Genomic DNA, 18,570 nt, shown 5'->3' with positions numbered 1-18,570 from the left:
GAAATCAAAGTTGAGTGTTGGAAGGAGAAAGGGTGACAACCAAGATCCCCATATTCTCCTCTATGTAAGGCTTTGTGGTGGTATTAGCTATTCTTTAAAGGTCCTATGACATGCTGGGTTTTGGATGCTTTTATATAGACCTTAGTGGTCCCCTAATACTGTATCTGAAGTCTCTTTTATATAGACCTTAGTGGTCCCCTAATACTGTATCTGAAGTCTCTTTATATAGACCTTAGTGGTCCCCTAACACTGTATCTGAAGTCTCTTTTATATAGACCTTAGTGGTCCCCTAACACTGTATCTGAAGTCTCTTTTATATAGACCTTAGTGGTCCGCTAATACTGTATCTGAAGTCTCTTTTATATATACCTTAGTGGTCCCCTAATACTGTATCTGAAGTCTCTTTTATATAGGCCTTAGTGGTCCCCTAATACTGTATCTGAAGTCTCTTTTATATAGGCCTTAGTGGTCCCCTAATACTGTATCTGAAGTCTCTTTTATATAGACCTTAGTGGTCCCCTAATACTGTATCTGAAGTCTCTTTTATATAGACCTTAGTGGTCCCCTAATACTGTATCTGAAGTCTCTTTCCCAAAATTCAGCCTTGGTGCAGAATTACATCCACTAGAGCCAGTCCCACAGTAAGCTTTCCTTAGGATGTGCCATTTCTGTGTCTGTAGCTTTAAATGCTATTGAGGAGGAGAGAGGGTGGCAAGGTGGAGGGTGGGGGTGCTGCCTTGACCAACTGGCACTTTGCTCGTTTGCAATCCATGATGTCTCTCTCTTTCTCATGGGCAGGCCAAATTCTCTGGGCGGGCAAAGCAGAGAAAGGGGGTGGGGGGGTAACCTTTCCCCTTATGACATCATAAAGGGAAGATTCCAGATTTTCTCAAAGGCAGAGGAGGATACCGAGGGCTCGGTTTACACCTATCGCCATTTCTAGCCAATGGGGGACCATAGGCAGGCTGGGGGAACTCATATTAATGTTAAAAAACCTAATAAAGTGACATTTTCATGCCATGGGACCTTTAAGAACAGACAGTACTCTTACAACCAAAAGTGGCTAGTCTGAAAATGCAGACATAGGTTGTTTTAGACATTTGAACAAACAACAAAATGCTGTTGATTTCACACCAGTCTCATTACATCCCAATCGGTTGTCAAGAACAACAAGGTTGGTCCTATCCAAAAGGTCCTCCAAAATAAGAAAATGCATTTAGAGAACACAACAGGTGCATCTTTTGTGGCCTTCTGTATGGCAAAATACATGGCACACTGGACAGTTGCCATTGGGCAATCCTTATTTACTTATTACTTATCTACGGATGATGCAAAATCAAATTAATCTACGCCGTAGGTACGTGTAGATCCGGACCCTACAGCGCACTCCATTTCGTAGCCTGACGTGAACTTCTCAAAAAATTTAAATACACGTTGTGGCAATGCAGACCCAACAACTGTGATTGCTCTGCTTGGCTTGGTTGCGTTGCATTTCCCCCTACTCATTTCTGGGTTCTCCTTCTCCATACACATAATGAAATCAATGAGAGGGTTTTCGACCGTGGTCAGAAAGCACAGGGGAGACACTTTGTTTCTCCCTCTACACCTCTGGAGCCGTTACTCGCACCGAAGCTAATCCCTGTAACTCTCTCACTCGCTCTACCACACACTCCCCAAGCATACACACATACCGGCTCTGCTATTCTCTTAAAGAGATACGCTAGAACGACACCAATGCACAATTATAAACCTCAGGCCACATTCGTAGGCTACAGCGTAAGCTCTGCATAGAGACCCCGCAGAACCATAAAGTTAGTAGGTAATTTGAGCATGGGAAACTCACCATGGCTGTTGCAGCGAGAGTTCTCCACTATGCGGTTGTCCTGGTCGTAGCACACCATGGCCTGGTAACGATATCCTTGGCCACACTCCTTGATGTCACCTTGGACCTTCATGCCCAGTTGACCCTCCATGCGACCGCCCTCAGGTAGCACACAGTCCGACCAGTTGCCCACAGGCTGGGCATTGTATTTGTTACATGGGCAGTACTGGGTCTCACTCAGGGGATACATCTGGTTGTTTTTACACTGGTCACGCTTTTTGCTCTTCCCTGCAACAAACAAACGTATTAACTACTTAAATTTTTGCAAGTTATGATTATTGGTCCTAGTGCAAGACATGGAGCCCTGTGCTGTTACACTGAGGCTGCTTAGTGGCTGGCAGTAGAAGCCTGCTTGGATTGGGCAGTACCCTGTGGAACTGTAATAATCTTCATATAGAAAAGAACAGGGTTGTTTGGAGCCCTTTCAGTCAAATTGACAAATAGTATATATAAGAAGCTTTAAATTGAAGTGTGTCACTCACCGACTAGCATCCTTTTGCGGGTCCTGACGCCCACACAATCAGCTGTGCAGGAGGAGAACTTGGACCAGCTGCTGAGTTGACAGTCTTCCTGGCAGGGCAGCTGGCAGAGTTGTGTGAGAGGCGGCATGGAGCTGGCAAACTTAAGACAAGCTTCAACGTCTGCCTGACCACCATCCTGCTTCCGGCATGAAACAGCTAAAGGGGAAAGGAGCAAATAGAGTTTCATGACTTCTCATTTTGTGGGTGGTGGTCAACTTCTATGTTGAGAAAGTGAGAGTCATGCAACATCATTTTCAAAGTGAGAACATTTCTCATCAGCTATAAAACTGAATACATACATTCTAAATGTTAAAAAATTCAAGGTACGTGCTCTATGCGACTTGGAGTGTTATTATGGAGCGTCAGACTCCGACAGACCTCCGACAGAGGTAGATTGTTGAGTCTGACGCTCCATAATAACACGTACCTTGAAGTTTTTAACATTTAGAATGTATGTATTCAGTTTTATAGCTGATGAGAAATGTTCTCACTTTGAAAATTATGTTGGTTGTGTAACATAGAATGTTAGCATGGAGTGACGGAGCCAATCTTTTTTAAGCCCTTACAAGATAAGGAATATACCGTGGACCCATGTATGTCCCTTGGAATAATTTCATATGTATGTAAAAGAACACAGAAGAGAAATTTTTCTAAATTTATTAGAAAGATTTGTTAGATTAGAACTTAATCTATAAAGTATTATAGATTTAAAAATGTTAATATTATTTATTGAACTATGAAGACTTTTGTAAAACCAAATTTCATGACTAGAACTTCAAGCAATTATGACGGGGTCCAAGCCTCCCCAGTGTGAGTCGCCCCCAACGCAAGTCGCCCCCGACAACCCAGGGAGCATGCGAAAGTGGAACCCAAAGCGTAACAGTGGGGAGGCAAACGTCAGGAACTATTGCGAGGTGTGAGCTGCAAGGTCTGTAGTACATTGCCATTGCCATCCATTTACACTGATTGAGTAAAAGGGCCAAAACCCGTCTACATTGACAATAGCGCCCCCACTTCTCATTGCACTATAGCAATGGTGGAAGAAGTATTCAAATACTTTATGTAAGTAAAAGTACCAATACAACCCAGTAAAAATACCTAATTAATGGTAAATGTCTGGCTTTTATAATGTTACTGAAGTAAAAATATGTACATATTTTCAACGTTTTCAAAAGTATCAAATTAAATCATTAGAAGTACTGTAAAAGATCGTATAATGCAGCCCCATGCCCCTTATGAGTATTATACCAGGGCTGCAACGATTATTTTCATAGTCAATTAATTTGTTGATTATTTTCTCGATTAATCGATTAGTTGTTCTTTGTTCTGTAAAATGTAAAAAAATTGTGAAAAATGTTGATCAGAAAGCCCAACATGACGTCCTAAAATGTTTTGTCCACAACTCAAAGATATTCAGTTTACTGTCACAGAGGAATGAATAAACTAGAACATATTCACATTTAAGAGAGAATATTGCCTTACCCAAACCTAGAATAAGCGATTATCATAACAGTTGGCGATTAATTTAAAGAGGCGCTATGCAGTTTTGGCCATTTCTTCGCTGTTTTCTGGCTTTTTGCTGGCAGGTTTTTCTATTGAGCTCTCCCTACAGCTTCAGAATAGATATTTGGCAGCTCCTACGTTTACTCGTGTCTGACTCCTCTCTCGGTCAGTCTGCCGTTTCCTCTTTGTCTGTTCCTCCGACAATGCTTTCCTAGCTTTCTGCTTCTTTTTGCCGGCTCAGCCATGACGATAGTGTGAAAAACTCCATCACTACCTTGTTAGCTGGTTCCTGAATGGGCGTATGTGTGCAGTGCCGTGTAGCAATTCGTTGCATCGCGAGACCTGATATCACACGATATTTCCTGACGGTGAGGCCAGTGGCTCGCCGGCTGAAAGTTGCAAGGATGTTTTTTACGCTCACAGGCGCTGAGGGTGTCCCTTCTCAGGGCCATCCAATCTCTGTACGACCAAAGCGAGAGCTGTGTCGAGACTCATTCCAGGTGAGGGTTGGCCTCCGCCAGGGTTGCGCTTTGTCACCAATCCTGTTTGTAATATTTATGGACAGGATATCGAGGCGTAGTCGGGGTGGGAAGGGGTTGCAGTTCGGTGGGCTGGGGATCTCATCGCTGCTTTTTGCAGATGATGTGGTCCTGATGGCACCATCGGCCTGTAACCTTCAGCACTCACTGGATCGGTTCGAGTGTGAAGTGGCTGGGATGAGGATCAGCACCTCTAAATCTGAGGCCATGGTTCTCAACAGGAAACCGATGGAGTGCCTTCTCCAGGTAGAGAATGAGTCCTTACCCCAAGTGAAGGACTTTAAATACCTTGGGGTCTTGTTCACGAGTGAGGGGACAATGGAGCGGGAGATTGGTCGGAGAATCGGCGCAGCGAGTGCGGTATTACATTCAATCTATCACACCGTTGTGACGAAAAGAGAGCTGAGCCAGAAGGCAAAGCTCTCAATTTCACGGTCAGTTTGCGTTCCTACCCTCACCTATGGTCATGAAGGCTGGGTCATGACAGAAAGAACGAGATCCAGGGTACAAGCGGCCGAAATGGGTTTCCTCAGGAGGGTGGCTGGCGTCTCCCTTAGAGATAGGGTGAGAAGCTCAGTCATCCGGGAGGAGCTCGGAGTAGAGCCGCTGCTCCTTCGCGTCGAAAGGAGCCAGTTGAGGTGGTTCGGGCATCTGGTAAGGACGGCCCCTGGGCGCCTCCCTAGGGAGGTGTTCCAGGCACGTCCAGCTGGGAGGAGGCCTCGGGGAAGACCAAGGACTAGGTGGAGGGATTCTATCTCCAACCTGGCCTGGGAATGCCTCGGGATCCCCGAGTTGGAGCTGGTTAATGTGGCTCGGGAAAGGGAAGTTTGGGGTCCCCTGCTGGAGCTGTTCCCCCCGCGACCCGATACCGGATAAGCGGACGAAGATGGATGGATGGATGGTTATTGATGCATGTACAGTACAGGCCAAAAGTTTGGACACACCTTCTCATTCAATGTGTTTCTTTATTTTCATGACTATTTACATTGTAGATTCTCACTGAAGGCATCAAATCTATGAATGAACACATATTGAATTATGTGCTTAACAAAAAAGTGTGAAATAACTGAAAACATGTCTTATATTTTAGATTCTTCAAAGTAGCCACCCTTTACTTTTTTTGATAACTCTGCAAACCCTTGGTGTTCTCTCAATGAGCTTCATGAGGTAGTCACCTGAAATGGTTTTCACTTCACAGGTGTGCTTTGTCAGGGTTAATTAGTGGAATTTTTTCCCTTATTAATAAAAACGTATTAATGTGTTCATTCATAGTTTTGATGCCTTCAGTGAGAATCTACAATGTAAATAGTCATGAAAATAAAAAGGAAACGCATTGAATGAGAAGGTGTGTCCAAACTTTTGGCCTGTACTGTATATGTAAGTAGCAATATATCCCTGGTAGCTGGGGTTAATTTGAAATATCTTGCTGGTTAGTTTTATGTGTAACAATGCATCGTATTTCATTCGCTCATCATAGGTTGTCTACACAAAATCTTAATCTGTAAAGTAACTGTAGCCTTCAAATAATTGCATTGGAGAAAAAGTATATTTCCCTTATACATTCTACTGGAGTATAAGTATAAAGTAGTACATAAATCGAAATACTCAAGTTACATACAAGATCCTATAATTAGTAATTAAGTAATGTACTGGGTTACATTCCACCACTGCAGTCTATTAGTGGTCCACACACCCAAGTAAATCCAGCTGTGAATATGTGTGGTTGTCCAGTCCAACAGAATTTCAACCTTTCAACCCACAGACGTCCCTGGATCAATGTACATACAAGATTTAGAGGGTTCGCTAATGGTTTAAATGACCAATGGGAGATGTACTGTGGCATGTGCTAGTTCACATTGGCTTGGCTTGAGTCTTATGAGTGTGATAAACCGTTGGCTGGTTAGATGGCTAAACAAATGGCCTTACTCAAACTGCCATATGGTAAAGAAAACACAGGTGACAATATGATAACAATAAAGATCCAGTCATCATATACCCACAACATTTATCCCACACACCACACACATTCATGGCAAATGCTTTATGCTGGCTATTGCCTTCCACACGTTGTATTGAGTGAGTGGGTGAATAGTAAGAGGCTCGTATTGAATTGTGTCTCTCCAGCTCAGAGTATACTATTACAGGTAATGGTATATAATGACAAGAGCCTCCCGAGATGGAGGAGCAGGATGCTCATCATTGGAATCAGATAATGGCCTCTGTCTCTGAGACTTTAATAGGAGTCGGAGTGTGTGCACTGATAACAAGACAACTGTCTGCCTCAATTCTCCCTCAGGCCACAGGTAGTAGTGTTACAGTCAGCAAGTCACCTTAAAGGAATAGTACATGTTTTGTTCTGAGATTCCCTACCCACCCTCTGAATAACCGGACACCCTGGCATTTTAAGCCGTACTTTATTTTAGTTTATCGGTGTTGTTAAGTTGAGAAGGTGAGATTTTGAGACTCTGTTACGCTTAAACTGAAACATTCACATCCCTCCTTTCAGTTCCATAATGTTTCTTCCCAAGAGGGAGTTTTTCCTCGCCACTGTCGCACTGCTTGCTCTTGAGGGAATTACTGGAATTGTTGGAATTGTTGGGGCTTTGTAAATTATAGAGTGTGGTCTAGACCTACTCTATCTGTAAAGTGTCTCGAGATAACTTATGTTATGATTTGATACTATAAATAAAATTGAATTGAATTGAATTGAATTGAATAATATTATCGGAAATTCAAGCTGTACGCAGCCCCCAGGTACTGCTTTGATGCCAACTTCCCTATTCCAGGCTCTTGAAAAGAGAGCATGTAGATGGAAGAATCAGATCAGTGGTCACAGATCCCCACGAAAACCACATCTCAGCACTGTCTAATGCCTTTTTGGTTAAACTGTCCTTCCTGCCGTGTTTAACCACTGAGTTGTCCTCCTGTCTCAAAGTTGAAAATTAACACTTTTTGGGTGTTTTTTTTTCAATGTTAATGACCCTTTTGTCAATTATGAATTATTTTGATTAAAAGCTAAGAGGAATATTATTAGAGGAACGTATGTTGATGGATAATAACAGATATGTCAAAGTTTAGTCAGGATACTGTTTTGAAACCATTTCATTTTCTTTTTAAATGCTATAAAATTGAATTAAACACCCACAATTCAATGAAAATAGTGACCTGATCATTAATCTTACTTGAGAAGAGCATTGTATGGAACCATTCATTTTATTATTGGGCAATTTAGTTGCAAGAAACCCATTTTTCTCATGTAGAAATGTTTTCACAACTTAGACAAACTTGGCCTGAGGACAACAAGAGGGTTAACTCATGTGTTCATATAGAGAAGTAAATAAGATGCAAAGGTTTATGTAATCTGTGTGTGTGTCTGTCCTCACCCCGAACCTGCAGGCCCGGTCCACAGGTCTCCTGAGCTCCAGGACTGTCCTGACGAACTGACCATGGAACCAGCTGGCATCGCCGCCACTTGTGGGTTTTCCACCTAAAAAAGAAGAGGTATAAGAATCAGAGAAGGGAGGGGTAGATAGTTGCTAGCTTTATTCCTTGGACCAAATAGAAAAAAACAATACAAGTTGAATGCCTTGCTAGCAAACCTTAGAAAATGCACTGTTCATAAGCATTGTCTTTAGCAAACAACACACTGATAATCTATGCTATTCTTAAAGCATTGCTGCTAGTAGGACAAACATTTAAAGTTCAGTCAGCCAACTCCATGTGGAATGGATTAGGCTAATGTGAATGTAGAATATGTACAGAGTTGATATTTGGTGTCAAGGCTCTGATTTCATTACTCCCCACAAGGAAACGCCATGCAAAGTACTGCCGGCAGGTGGGAGTGACAATAATAAATTCCTCCCTACAGGAACATAGACTCAATGCATACAGGTCACAATCCATAAACCAGGTCCATATGCAAAGAGCGCAAGAGTATGCCATGTGAGTATAGTGGTGGACTCAAATTACCTGCCCGAACTTACCCACAGGCTTCAATTGATTTAGACCCCAGGATAGCAAGATAAAAAAGGTCATGAGATCATGATATTCAGTTTTTCATGATGGAACCATGTATTTATGTGAGAAATATCATGGCAATGCACCAATTAAAACAAGGGTCCATGCTCTGGAGACCATGTTTGCAGTGGACGCAATAGGAAAATGCCTCGTTGTTATGACTTGGGAGCCTTTACGAATTATTCCAAGATGGTTACCCATACTGCTATCTAGAGTTCGGCGACACAACCTGAACCTGATAGGTTCCCCCGCAAATGAATAGGTTTTGCATTTGGTTCAGCCGGTTTTGTTTGCGGAAAAAAACTCTCTTTTCTTCTCATTTGAGGCCACACCTGCCGTGTGTTGCAAGTAGGCTACATAGCGACGCCCATGGGAAGAGATCAGTAATAATGAAGAAATGATGGTATGTCACTTGTCAGCATCGGTTAAGGCTGAAGACAACTTTGACATTTAACCCTCATGTCCTCCTCGGTCATTTTTGTACATTTTTCTCAAGTTTTTTTTTTTCATTTTGTGATCATTTTTGCTGTGTTACTGCTTATGGCATGACATTTTGTAGGAACCTTTCTTTTCAGCCAAATTTTTTAAATCCAGTGTTTTTTACTCTTACATGTCTTTTATACTTAAATGATTCATTTTGTACCCTCTGGACACCTTTGTCGCAAAAATGTCCACACACACAAAAACAGTTTTTCTCATTTACTAAGACACACTAAATGAAACTTTATCTTCATCATCACATTATTAGCACAGCAGAAGTCTTCTCTTGCAAATGTTTTAATACTTTTTCATTTGTTTCACACATTTTTCACACCCTTTGTCAAAACAGTTACCACAGATCTCATTGAAAGACCCCGAACTCTATTGGATTCACTGTGTTGAACAAAAGGAAAACATCTATTCACAGCTGATAGAAAGTACTTGCATAATTATAAAACTCTATGCACCTGTGTGAAACTCATTTGCACAACTCTTCAATCAGCAATCAGTCCTCATCCATCTATAAAAGATGCCACCTTTGTGTTGCTATTTGCAAGCATGGATCAAAGAGGCAATAGAGTAAGAGGCCATGGCAGAGGGGCCAGAGGAAGAGGAGCCCGTATGCGTGGTGGAGGAGCTGCAGCAGCAAGAGGACAAAATCGAGCTCAAGTTTCAAATGAAATTCAGGCAACAATTATTGACCATGTCATCAATCATGGCTTGTCCTTTAGAGAGGCTGGACAAAGGGTCCAGCCCATTCTGACTCGGAGCACTGTGGCATCTATTGTCAGGCTTTTTCGGAATGAGAACAGGTAATTCACAGTGTTACTGTAATGTATACACCACTGTGTATTTCAGCTTTACTGTATTGCCCTGTTAGCAGAACAAATTGTGTCTACAGTAATGCAGATGTTTTATCAATCCCATTTATGTGACTGTCATACAGTAATGTCAATTTTGACATGCTTTTTGCTTTTACTTTATAGGATCCACACATTACCGCACACTGGTGGCAGAGGAAAGATATTTAGTATTGAACAGGAGTCTGCCATTGTAGATATGGTAGTGGCAAACAATGCAATCAGACTGCGTGAAATCCAGGCAGCAGTAATTGCAGATCAGAGAGCATTTAGAAATATAAACAGTGTGAGTTTGGCAACTATAGATCGAGTCCTTAAACGACACCATGTCAGAATGAAGCAGCTGTACCGAGTTCCATTTCAAAGAAACTCTGACATCGTAAAGGAGGCACGATTCCAGTATGTGCAGGTACAGATTTTGTTATTGTAATACCTTGTTTACCATAGTTACATGCGACTGGAATACTGTAATTTGCTTTATGAATTTGCTCTTTTTCTTAGAGAATAATGGAGCTTGAAGCTGAAGGGGCACATCACAAATTCATTTTTGTGGATGAAGCCGGCTTTAACCTCTGCAAAGTGAGGAGACGCGGGAGGAACATCATTGGGCAGAGGGCCACTGTCACAGTGCCAGGTGAGAGGGGTGACAATATCACCATGTGTGCTGCCATCTCCAATGATGGGGTCCTTTGCCACATACCAACCATTGGCCCATACAATACAGAACGCCTCATCACATTTCTCGATTCATTGAAAGAAATACTGATTCCACCCGAAGAGAGAGGGCTGTTGAGGCCTGGCATGACTCTGTATGAAATAATTTGGGACAATGTGGCTTTCCATCACTCTCGCCTTGTGAACGAATGGTTTGCAGCACAGCCTCGTATTATGATGCAATTCCTTCCTGCATACTCCCCTTTTCTGAACCCAATCGAGGAGTTCTTCTCTGCTTGGAGGTGGAAGGTGTATGATCACCGGCCATATGAGCAGATGCCCCTCCTGGAGGCAATGAATGCTAGTTGCCTGGCAATAGGTGCAGAGGACTGCCAGGGATGGATGCGCCATGCAAGAAGGTATTTCCCTGGGTGCATTGCAAGGGAAAACATTCAATGCGATGTTGATGAGAATCTGTGGCATAATCGTCAAGAACAAATGGACTAAATGTGAAAGATAAAATATATCTTTTTTTTTTTTTTTTTAAAGGTATTTCCACCCATAAGTTTCCTTTGGTAGCTTTTTTCTTTTCTTTTTTCTGTTTGTGAAGTGTCATATTTCATATTGATGGCTGTATTTTGTATTTTGTTGTCCATTGTGTAATGATTGATTGAAAGAATAAATTAATTTGACCACAAGTTGTGGTGTTTGATGGAAATATTTGCTTATGTTGCATGCTTTTAATGTTTTGTGAGTGTTAGAGCATTTTGCTAACAAAATGAGTCATTTTGGCCATTGAGCTTCAGTTTTATCCTGTGTGTTAACTGTTTTGAAAATGTGATGTCAGAGTGGGCAAATGTGTTTAAGCAATTGAGAAAAACTGTAAATCATCATATATCAATATTTGTTTCTGCTTTTTTTTCATAAATCACTTAAACAACTTCTAACCTAATCAAAACCACGAAACATTCAGTCATTTTCAGGATTTTAACCCTTTAAATGCCAGTCTATGTATTTGAAGTATGTCATTATTTATAAAAAAAACACAAATGATTTTTTTTCCCATATAATGAATAATATGTAGATGGGGCTTTGGTGGTGATTAGAGGCTTGGATATGTCAAAGATAAGCAACAAAACTGATTTGATTGCATTAGTACTTTTTATGTAGTTCCAGATACTCCCTCTGGACACCTTCGAGGCAAAAATGCCCCATTGACTTCCATTATAACCACATGTTTTGATCTCACTGCCTTTACAGTATAAAACCATGCATTCTGTAATCTCAGCATTTCATTTGGAACAAAAGTGGCCATATTTAACATTTTTACAGTATTTCTCCAGATTCAACCATTTTGCCCTTGTAGGCAGATGCATGAAATTAGTTATATTATGGAGCTCTGTGTGTGTGTGTGTGTGTGCGTGTGTGTGTATATTTGTGTTTGTGGGTGTGTGTGTGTCTGTGTGTGTGTGTGTGTGTGTATGTATGCGTGTGTGTGTGTGTGTGTGTGTGTGCGTGCATGTATGCATGTCTGTGTGTGAGAGAGAGTTTGTGTAAATCTGTAAACAAACAATGATAATTTTAGTGGTGAAAAAAGTGCACCTTACTTTTGCCAGCTATATTATGGAGCCGTGTGTGTGTGTGTGTGTGTGTGTGCGTGCATGCATGTGTGTCTGTGTGTGAGAGAGAGTTTGTGTAAATCTGGATAAAAAAGGGCTTCTTTTGAAGGATGCATTGTATGTGTCTTTGAAGACGTGCTTGAATAAAAACATTGTCTCCTGCATTTGCTGTAAACAAAACCAACTAATAGTGTGTTTATGCACCTGGCTCTAGAGAAGGAGAAAGACCTGGAGCAAAGGGAAGGAGCCTTTATCTTCCAGCCAACTGCAGGACTCATCTGAAGATGACACAAGTTTCTGGAGTCTGACAAAATGGTCACTGGTGTCCTCCAATTCTGTGAGTGCCTCTAACCCTTCCTCTGAAAGTGGAGAGGACACTGAAGATCCTGTCCATCCTAACATTGAATGGACAGTGAAGAATTGGCAAGTCTGGTCTCCATATAATACTGAGACGCTGCGCTAATATTCAAGCACCGACCGGCATGATGTCAGAGCCCACGAGATATGCCATATCAAGAATCCATGATGTGGCATCCTCTTTCGACCTTTTCTTACCCTGCGACATGATCCAGCTGATTCAGGAAATGACAAACCTACACGGGAGGTGTTCAATCTCAGGATGGAGTGATGTGGATGCTCAAGAGTTTTGAACATACATGGGACTTAACACTTGGCTGGTGTGTACCGGTCCAAAGGGGAATCCACCCGGAGCCATAGTGGGATGTCCATAGTGGGAGACCAGTCTTCAGGGCCACCATGTCCCACAAACAATTTGAAATGATAAGCGCCAGTTTACAGCAAATGCAGGAGACAATGTTTTTATTCAAGCACGTCTTCAAAGACACAGAATGCATCCTTCAAAAGATGCCTTTTTTCAGCCCTAAAATGATCATTGCTTGCTTACAGGTTTACGCAAACTCTCACACACACACACACACACACACACACACACACACACACACACACACACACACACACACACACACACACACACACACAAAACACACACAAACATACACAAACACGGCTCCATAATATAACTGGCAAAAATACGATGACTTCATGCATCTGCCAACAAGGGCAAAATGGTTGAATCTGGTGAAATACTTTAAAAATGTTAAATATGACCACTTTTGTACAAAATGAAATGCTGACATTACAGAATGCATGGTTTTATACTGTAAAGGCAGTGAGATCAAAACATGTGGTTATAATGGAAGTCAATGGGGCCATTTTTGCCTCGAAGGTGTCCAGAGGGAGTATATGGAACTACATAAAAAGTATTAATGCAATCAAATCAGTTTTGTTGCTTATCTTTGACATATCCAAGCCTCTAATCACCACCAAAGCCCCATTCCCCTATGATTTATTTTATGGAAAATAATTAATGTTTTGTTGGGTTTTTCATAAATAATTGTTACTTCAAAGATTTAAAACTGGCATTTAAAGGGTTAAAATCCAGAAAATTATTAAATGTTTGGTAGTTTTGAGCAATTTAGAAGTTGTTTAAGTGATTTATAAAAAGAAAGTGGACATTTTTGCCACAAAGGTGTCGAGAGTAAGTTTTTTTAAGGAGGGAATGAGGGTTAAAAAAACCTTGGGTTAGAAATTTTATCTCACCAGACCTCTGCAGCCGCTCAAGCTGTTTGAGGCTATTTAATTATTGTTTAATAGTATCAAATCATAACAACAGTTATCTCAAGACACTTTACAAATAGAGTAGGTAGCAGGGCACTGCAGGGCATAGCAGGATGTAGCAGGGCACTGGAGAGCATAGCAGGGCACTGCAGAGCACAGCAGGGCTTAGCAGGGCTAGAGGCCTCTACAAGCATAACATACCCAAATCTTACCGATTCATATTTTTAGCTGTTAGTATATAATTAAACCAGACATAAACAACCTCCCACCCCACCACCACACCCCAAACTGCAGTCAAATTTCCTCAAAATGTTTTCATTTTTAATGACAACATCCCAAGTTGAAGTGTCCCCATCAGTTCTGTCATAATTTCACAAAATAATTTCAGCGTTGGGAAATTTCTTTCTTTAAAAAAAAATGTTAAAAAAAATTTGCAGGAGAGACCTCTGGAAATATTTAATCTAATTTATTTTTGGAATAGTGTAATCTGTTTATAATTGTAAACTGTATTAAGCAATTACGTGCTTTTTTAAAACACATGTAAATATAACCTAGACTCTCCTCCAATATGTCATTTTGTATCTGGGCACCCAATTCTTTTTCACACTATAAAATGTCTACCATACCATCAGAAATGAAAGGAAATATATCCACATAGCAGTGCATTTCCCCTCTGCCTGTCCATATACGTGGCATGATTTAAAAATATTGAATAAAAATAGGCCATGCCAGTATCATAGCCATCACAAAATCCCCATACAATAACTCCTACTTGTAATTACAACAAGGAGGTTGTCAGTGCGTAACGTGTGCAGGTGTTTATGTTGAATAGGACCAGTTACCTATATCCATGACAGACAGATGGAGCCTCACACTCTCTCTCCTGAGTCAGCATTTCAGGACAGTCCTGTCCCCCATTGGCTGGTAACTGGATGATAATACGTTTCCTGTACTGCTTCTTCTTGGTGTTACCACCTATGCAAAGACACCAAAAAACACACATACAGTATATACGTTATGTACATTTTAGTACCTAGTTTTAGCTAAGTGTACCTAATAAACTAGCAACTTAGGATAAATGTAAAAAAAAGCAGCAGCAGGGTAAACAATGCTGGGGTCTTATCTTAAGTTTCAACGTTTCCCAGATTTGAAAAGGTACTGGAACAGGATTGTCTTTTGTTTGCTCTTGGCCATATTTCAATAAATGTGTCAATGTAGAATAAATGTAATGAAACTTGGTCTTCATTTGTCTGTAATGTATCTATTTGATCACCATCTGCTGGAAGGGACCCCTTCAAAGGGAGGCTGATAAAATCAAGTTGAATATTGAATACCATGACTGGAAATGCTGACGGCCATGCTCCATACCATATTGTAGATACCAATCCTGAACAGAAATTTACTAATCCTCTTCAAGGTCATTGGAGCCTGCAGCCTATCCCAGCATGCATTGGGCAAGGGGTAGGTAGAGTACCCTGTACAGGTGGCTAGTCCGGTTTAAATTTGGGAGCAATTTGTTTGAGTGTAACCCAAACCAATCAGTAACTGTTTGTAAATGTTTTTTTGTATGGGCTGGAAAAGTCAATAGCATTTTCATTGAGAGTTGCTTGTCCCATCCATCCATCCATCCAGAGATGAATTTTATGGTTTCCTATGTATATATAGCTTTCACAGTCCGCTCCTTACAAATGTTCTTGATATTTTTCTTTAGAAAAGACTGACTGTATTTACATTTATTAAACATGACCAAAAAAAATTTTTTTTTTTTTTTTTTTTTTTTTTTTTTTTTTTTTTTTTTTTTTTTTTTTTTTTTTTTAAATAATCAAATGCCAGCATATTTGGTGCTGTTTCATTAATTCAGTATACCAGCTTGAACATTGAATTCCCTTTCTAAACCGTGCAATTGGTGATTCGTTTGTAACGCCGAAGGGGGGGGGGGGCCTCACAGTGTGTAGTAATGCCAACAAAGAGCTACCTGGTTGACACGTTGATGGGCAGGGCCCACTCGCAACCTGGGTATTATGATACAGTCTCTTGCGGAAACAGCGGCCTGGTGATATGTCGACAAACACACGCAAAGTACATATTGAATTGAAAGAAGCTGGATGCTGGTTCGTGGAACAAAGAACTGGGTTACGTGAGGGACTGTGGTGGTGTAGGGGTGTTTTTTTTTGAGAGGGGGCGCGTGAAGAAAGGCTCTTCCATTCTTAATGTGCAGTGTTTTTTTCTTCTTCATGTTTTAGCTTTTTACTGCAGCTCATTACATTTAAAATGAACCAAAGACTAGGAGGTCAAAGTCAAGATTATCCTCCCAAAAACACATACAGTATCAGTTGTTTGTTATGACGATACCTAATACCTAAATACAACATGCAGTATATTTTACTTTAACTGACAAGCTGCCTCTAGTGGCAATGTAGTCTATATCGACGACGTTTAATTTACAGGATACTTCCGGTGCCGCAGGAGGTTCCACCGAATGTCCGTCATTTTCAGCCAGATATCCCACACCTTCCGCATTCTTTGTGTTGGCATTCTAAACTCTGGTCGTTTTGGGAAACATCTTCTGAGCTAAAACCGGCAATCAAATTATGTTAATCTTTCTCATCACACTCCTTCTTGAGGCTATTTTGCAGAGGCACCATTGCTGTGTCCAGCACTAAGCGCCGCCCAAGACGATTGTGATTGGTTTAAAGAAATGCCAATAAACCAGAGCACGTTTTTGTCCTATCTAGGTATTTTTAGACCAGTTAACAAAAGAACATAAAAAAGGAAAGGCAGGGAGGGAAGACAAGGGGTGGGTGAATGGGTAACCAAAGCATATGACATAAAGTGAGGTGAAAAAAGTTAATTCCCTTGGTCATTATTAATTTGGAATGTCAGTGTAAACCCAACAATGCCAAATAAGTCCCTTAGGGACACCTTAGATACATTTGCAATACACCAATGCTTTCCCAACAATAGGCCCAAACTGTTGTTGTTTTAGAATGGTTTTGGATGGATTGCATCTCAAATTATAATAGGCTAAAGTCTGCATTTCCTTTTACTAGTAGTGATTTGCCTGTCTGCACCGAAACGTAACCCTTTCCCAAAAATTGAAATCCCTTCCCCATAAAAAAAAACAACAGGACTTCATGTGTTTCATGTTTTCATGTTTCATGTGACATCATGTATGTGTTTAATGCAGTGCATTTCGTGTTCAAATAAGAATGTGCTGAGGGACATTTTGGTTTTATTATTGTGTTTAGTTTTGCAAAAGCGTCTGTTAACGTTGGCAGCCATTAGGCTTGTGGAAACTACAGTGCAACTGATATTGTTTCTTCTGTTAATTAAAGAAAGAAAGTTTTTTTGAAAATTAAAATATGTGGCACCAGATTCATCCTTTTGTCGTCAATCTGCACCTGCTACACGCACACGTTCAAAAATATATATTTTTTAACTTATCACAGTTTTTACCCCATTCTAACAACACCTAGTAATTATCCTCGTACATATTTCATTGTTTTATCATTCTAATGCATTTGAATGATCTAATGCTCATTTATGTTTACTGGTGGCAATCCTCACATCCTGGCCACAGCTGGTGCTGCTGGTGAAAGTGTGTGCCACTCCCTCCATTGATGTGAAAGTGTGTCCCAAGGCTGCAGGCTCACGGCTCAGCATGTGTTGGTTTTGGAGTAAGCGCGTGAATAAAAAGTGAGATTCATTTCCATACACAGCATGGGGGCTGGGGGGTTTGCCTTCGTAGTGCTGCTGTGCTGCCAGAATAATGCTCCCGTTCTGTTGAATAAATAAATAAATAGATAATTCACGTTCCCAGCAGATGCCTTCAGGGGGGAAACAAACCCAGATGCTTAAAACAACTCATCAGCTAACACCTCTGCCAGACACCAGTAACAACAGACTAACCATGAGACTAAACGGCACAACGTGCCATGTGCAAACAAAGTCTGCAACCAAAAAGAAAGGCTACCTTTCACTTTTACAAATGGAAGCATTGGTACTGAAGCACTGGTAATTATGTCACCACCTCAGGAGTTATCGGTAAGGGTGCAGAAAGACTTTACTATTCTCACGCTGTGTGGATTTGCCTGCATTTACAAGAACTATTCTTACATCTGTTTAAAGCTATGGTGGTAGTTTAGGGCTGCAGCTATCAATTCATTTTGTAATCAATTAATCTAGCACTTTATCAATCGATTAATCAGATTTTTTTTTTTGCGTTTTTACACAACCCAAACTAGGGAAAAAAGCTATATTTTCTGTATTGCCTACATTGCTTACAATATCATCTCTCAAAAAACTAAACATATTAAGTGCATTTAAGTGCCATATTACATTGTTTTTAAAGATTTTTTTTCAAATTATATCAACCTCAAACTAAGGCATACATTAAACATACACAAACATTACATTTAGTTGTGCAACTTAACTTTCAGAACTACAAGTTTCAACCTGAGACGGATCTGTTTATACAGTAGGCCTATATGTAAATATTAGTTATACTCAACCTATTTTCATTTATATATTTGATTATAATGTCACACAGCTCTGTTACATTTATGCTATTAGATCGTTGATCAGCTGTTTCTCAAAAAAAAAAAAAAAAAAAAAAACAGAGAGAGACGAGAGAGAGAAGAAGAGAAAAAAAAAAAAAAAAAAAGAGAGAGAGAGAGAGAGAGAGAGAGATGCGCAACAATCAGCTGTTTTTCCGAAGGGATAGTCAACGGGTCGGCTCATCAGATCGTGGTCACCACTACGTATTTTCTTGTCTTTGTTTTTGGTAGTAGTTGTGTTTGGTGTAGTTTCATTGTCCATACGACTCTGTGATTTACTTTAGTCGGTCCTCTTCGTGGA

The 18,570-nt window shown here is 40.6% G+C and overlaps 1 protein-coding gene across 1 annotated transcript in view; it reads right to left on the bottom strand.

The window, feature by feature from the left end:
• Positions 1 to 18,570, bottom strand: part of thsd7aa (thrombospondin, type I, domain containing 7Aa) — a 247,220-nt gene that overhangs the window by 66,935 nt on the left and 161,715 nt on the right. The window contains exons 9-14 of the mRNA XM_039820834.1: positions 16,223 to 16,284; positions 15,689 to 15,763; positions 14,556 to 14,688; positions 7,829 to 7,932; positions 2,365 to 2,559; positions 1,844 to 2,110 (exon numbers count right to left, since the gene is read on the bottom strand). Of these exons, the coding sequence (XP_039676768.1) occupies positions 1,844 to 2,110; positions 2,365 to 2,559; positions 7,829 to 7,932; positions 14,556 to 14,688; positions 15,689 to 15,763; positions 16,223 to 16,284 (836 nt within the window). The remainder of the gene's footprint in view (positions 1 to 1,843; positions 2,111 to 2,364; positions 2,560 to 7,828; positions 7,933 to 14,555; positions 14,689 to 15,688; positions 15,764 to 16,222; positions 16,285 to 18,570) is intronic.

This window comes from Perca fluviatilis, chromosome 13 (genome assembly GCF_010015445.1).
Source record: "Perca fluviatilis chromosome 13, GENO_Pfluv_1.0, whole genome shotgun sequence".
In the NCBI taxonomy this organism is placed as follows: Eukaryota; Metazoa; Chordata; class Actinopteri; order Perciformes; family Percidae; genus Perca; species Perca fluviatilis.
Note: the sequence above shows the minus strand (reverse complement) of the source record. Positions and strands in the feature narration are given on the sequence as shown.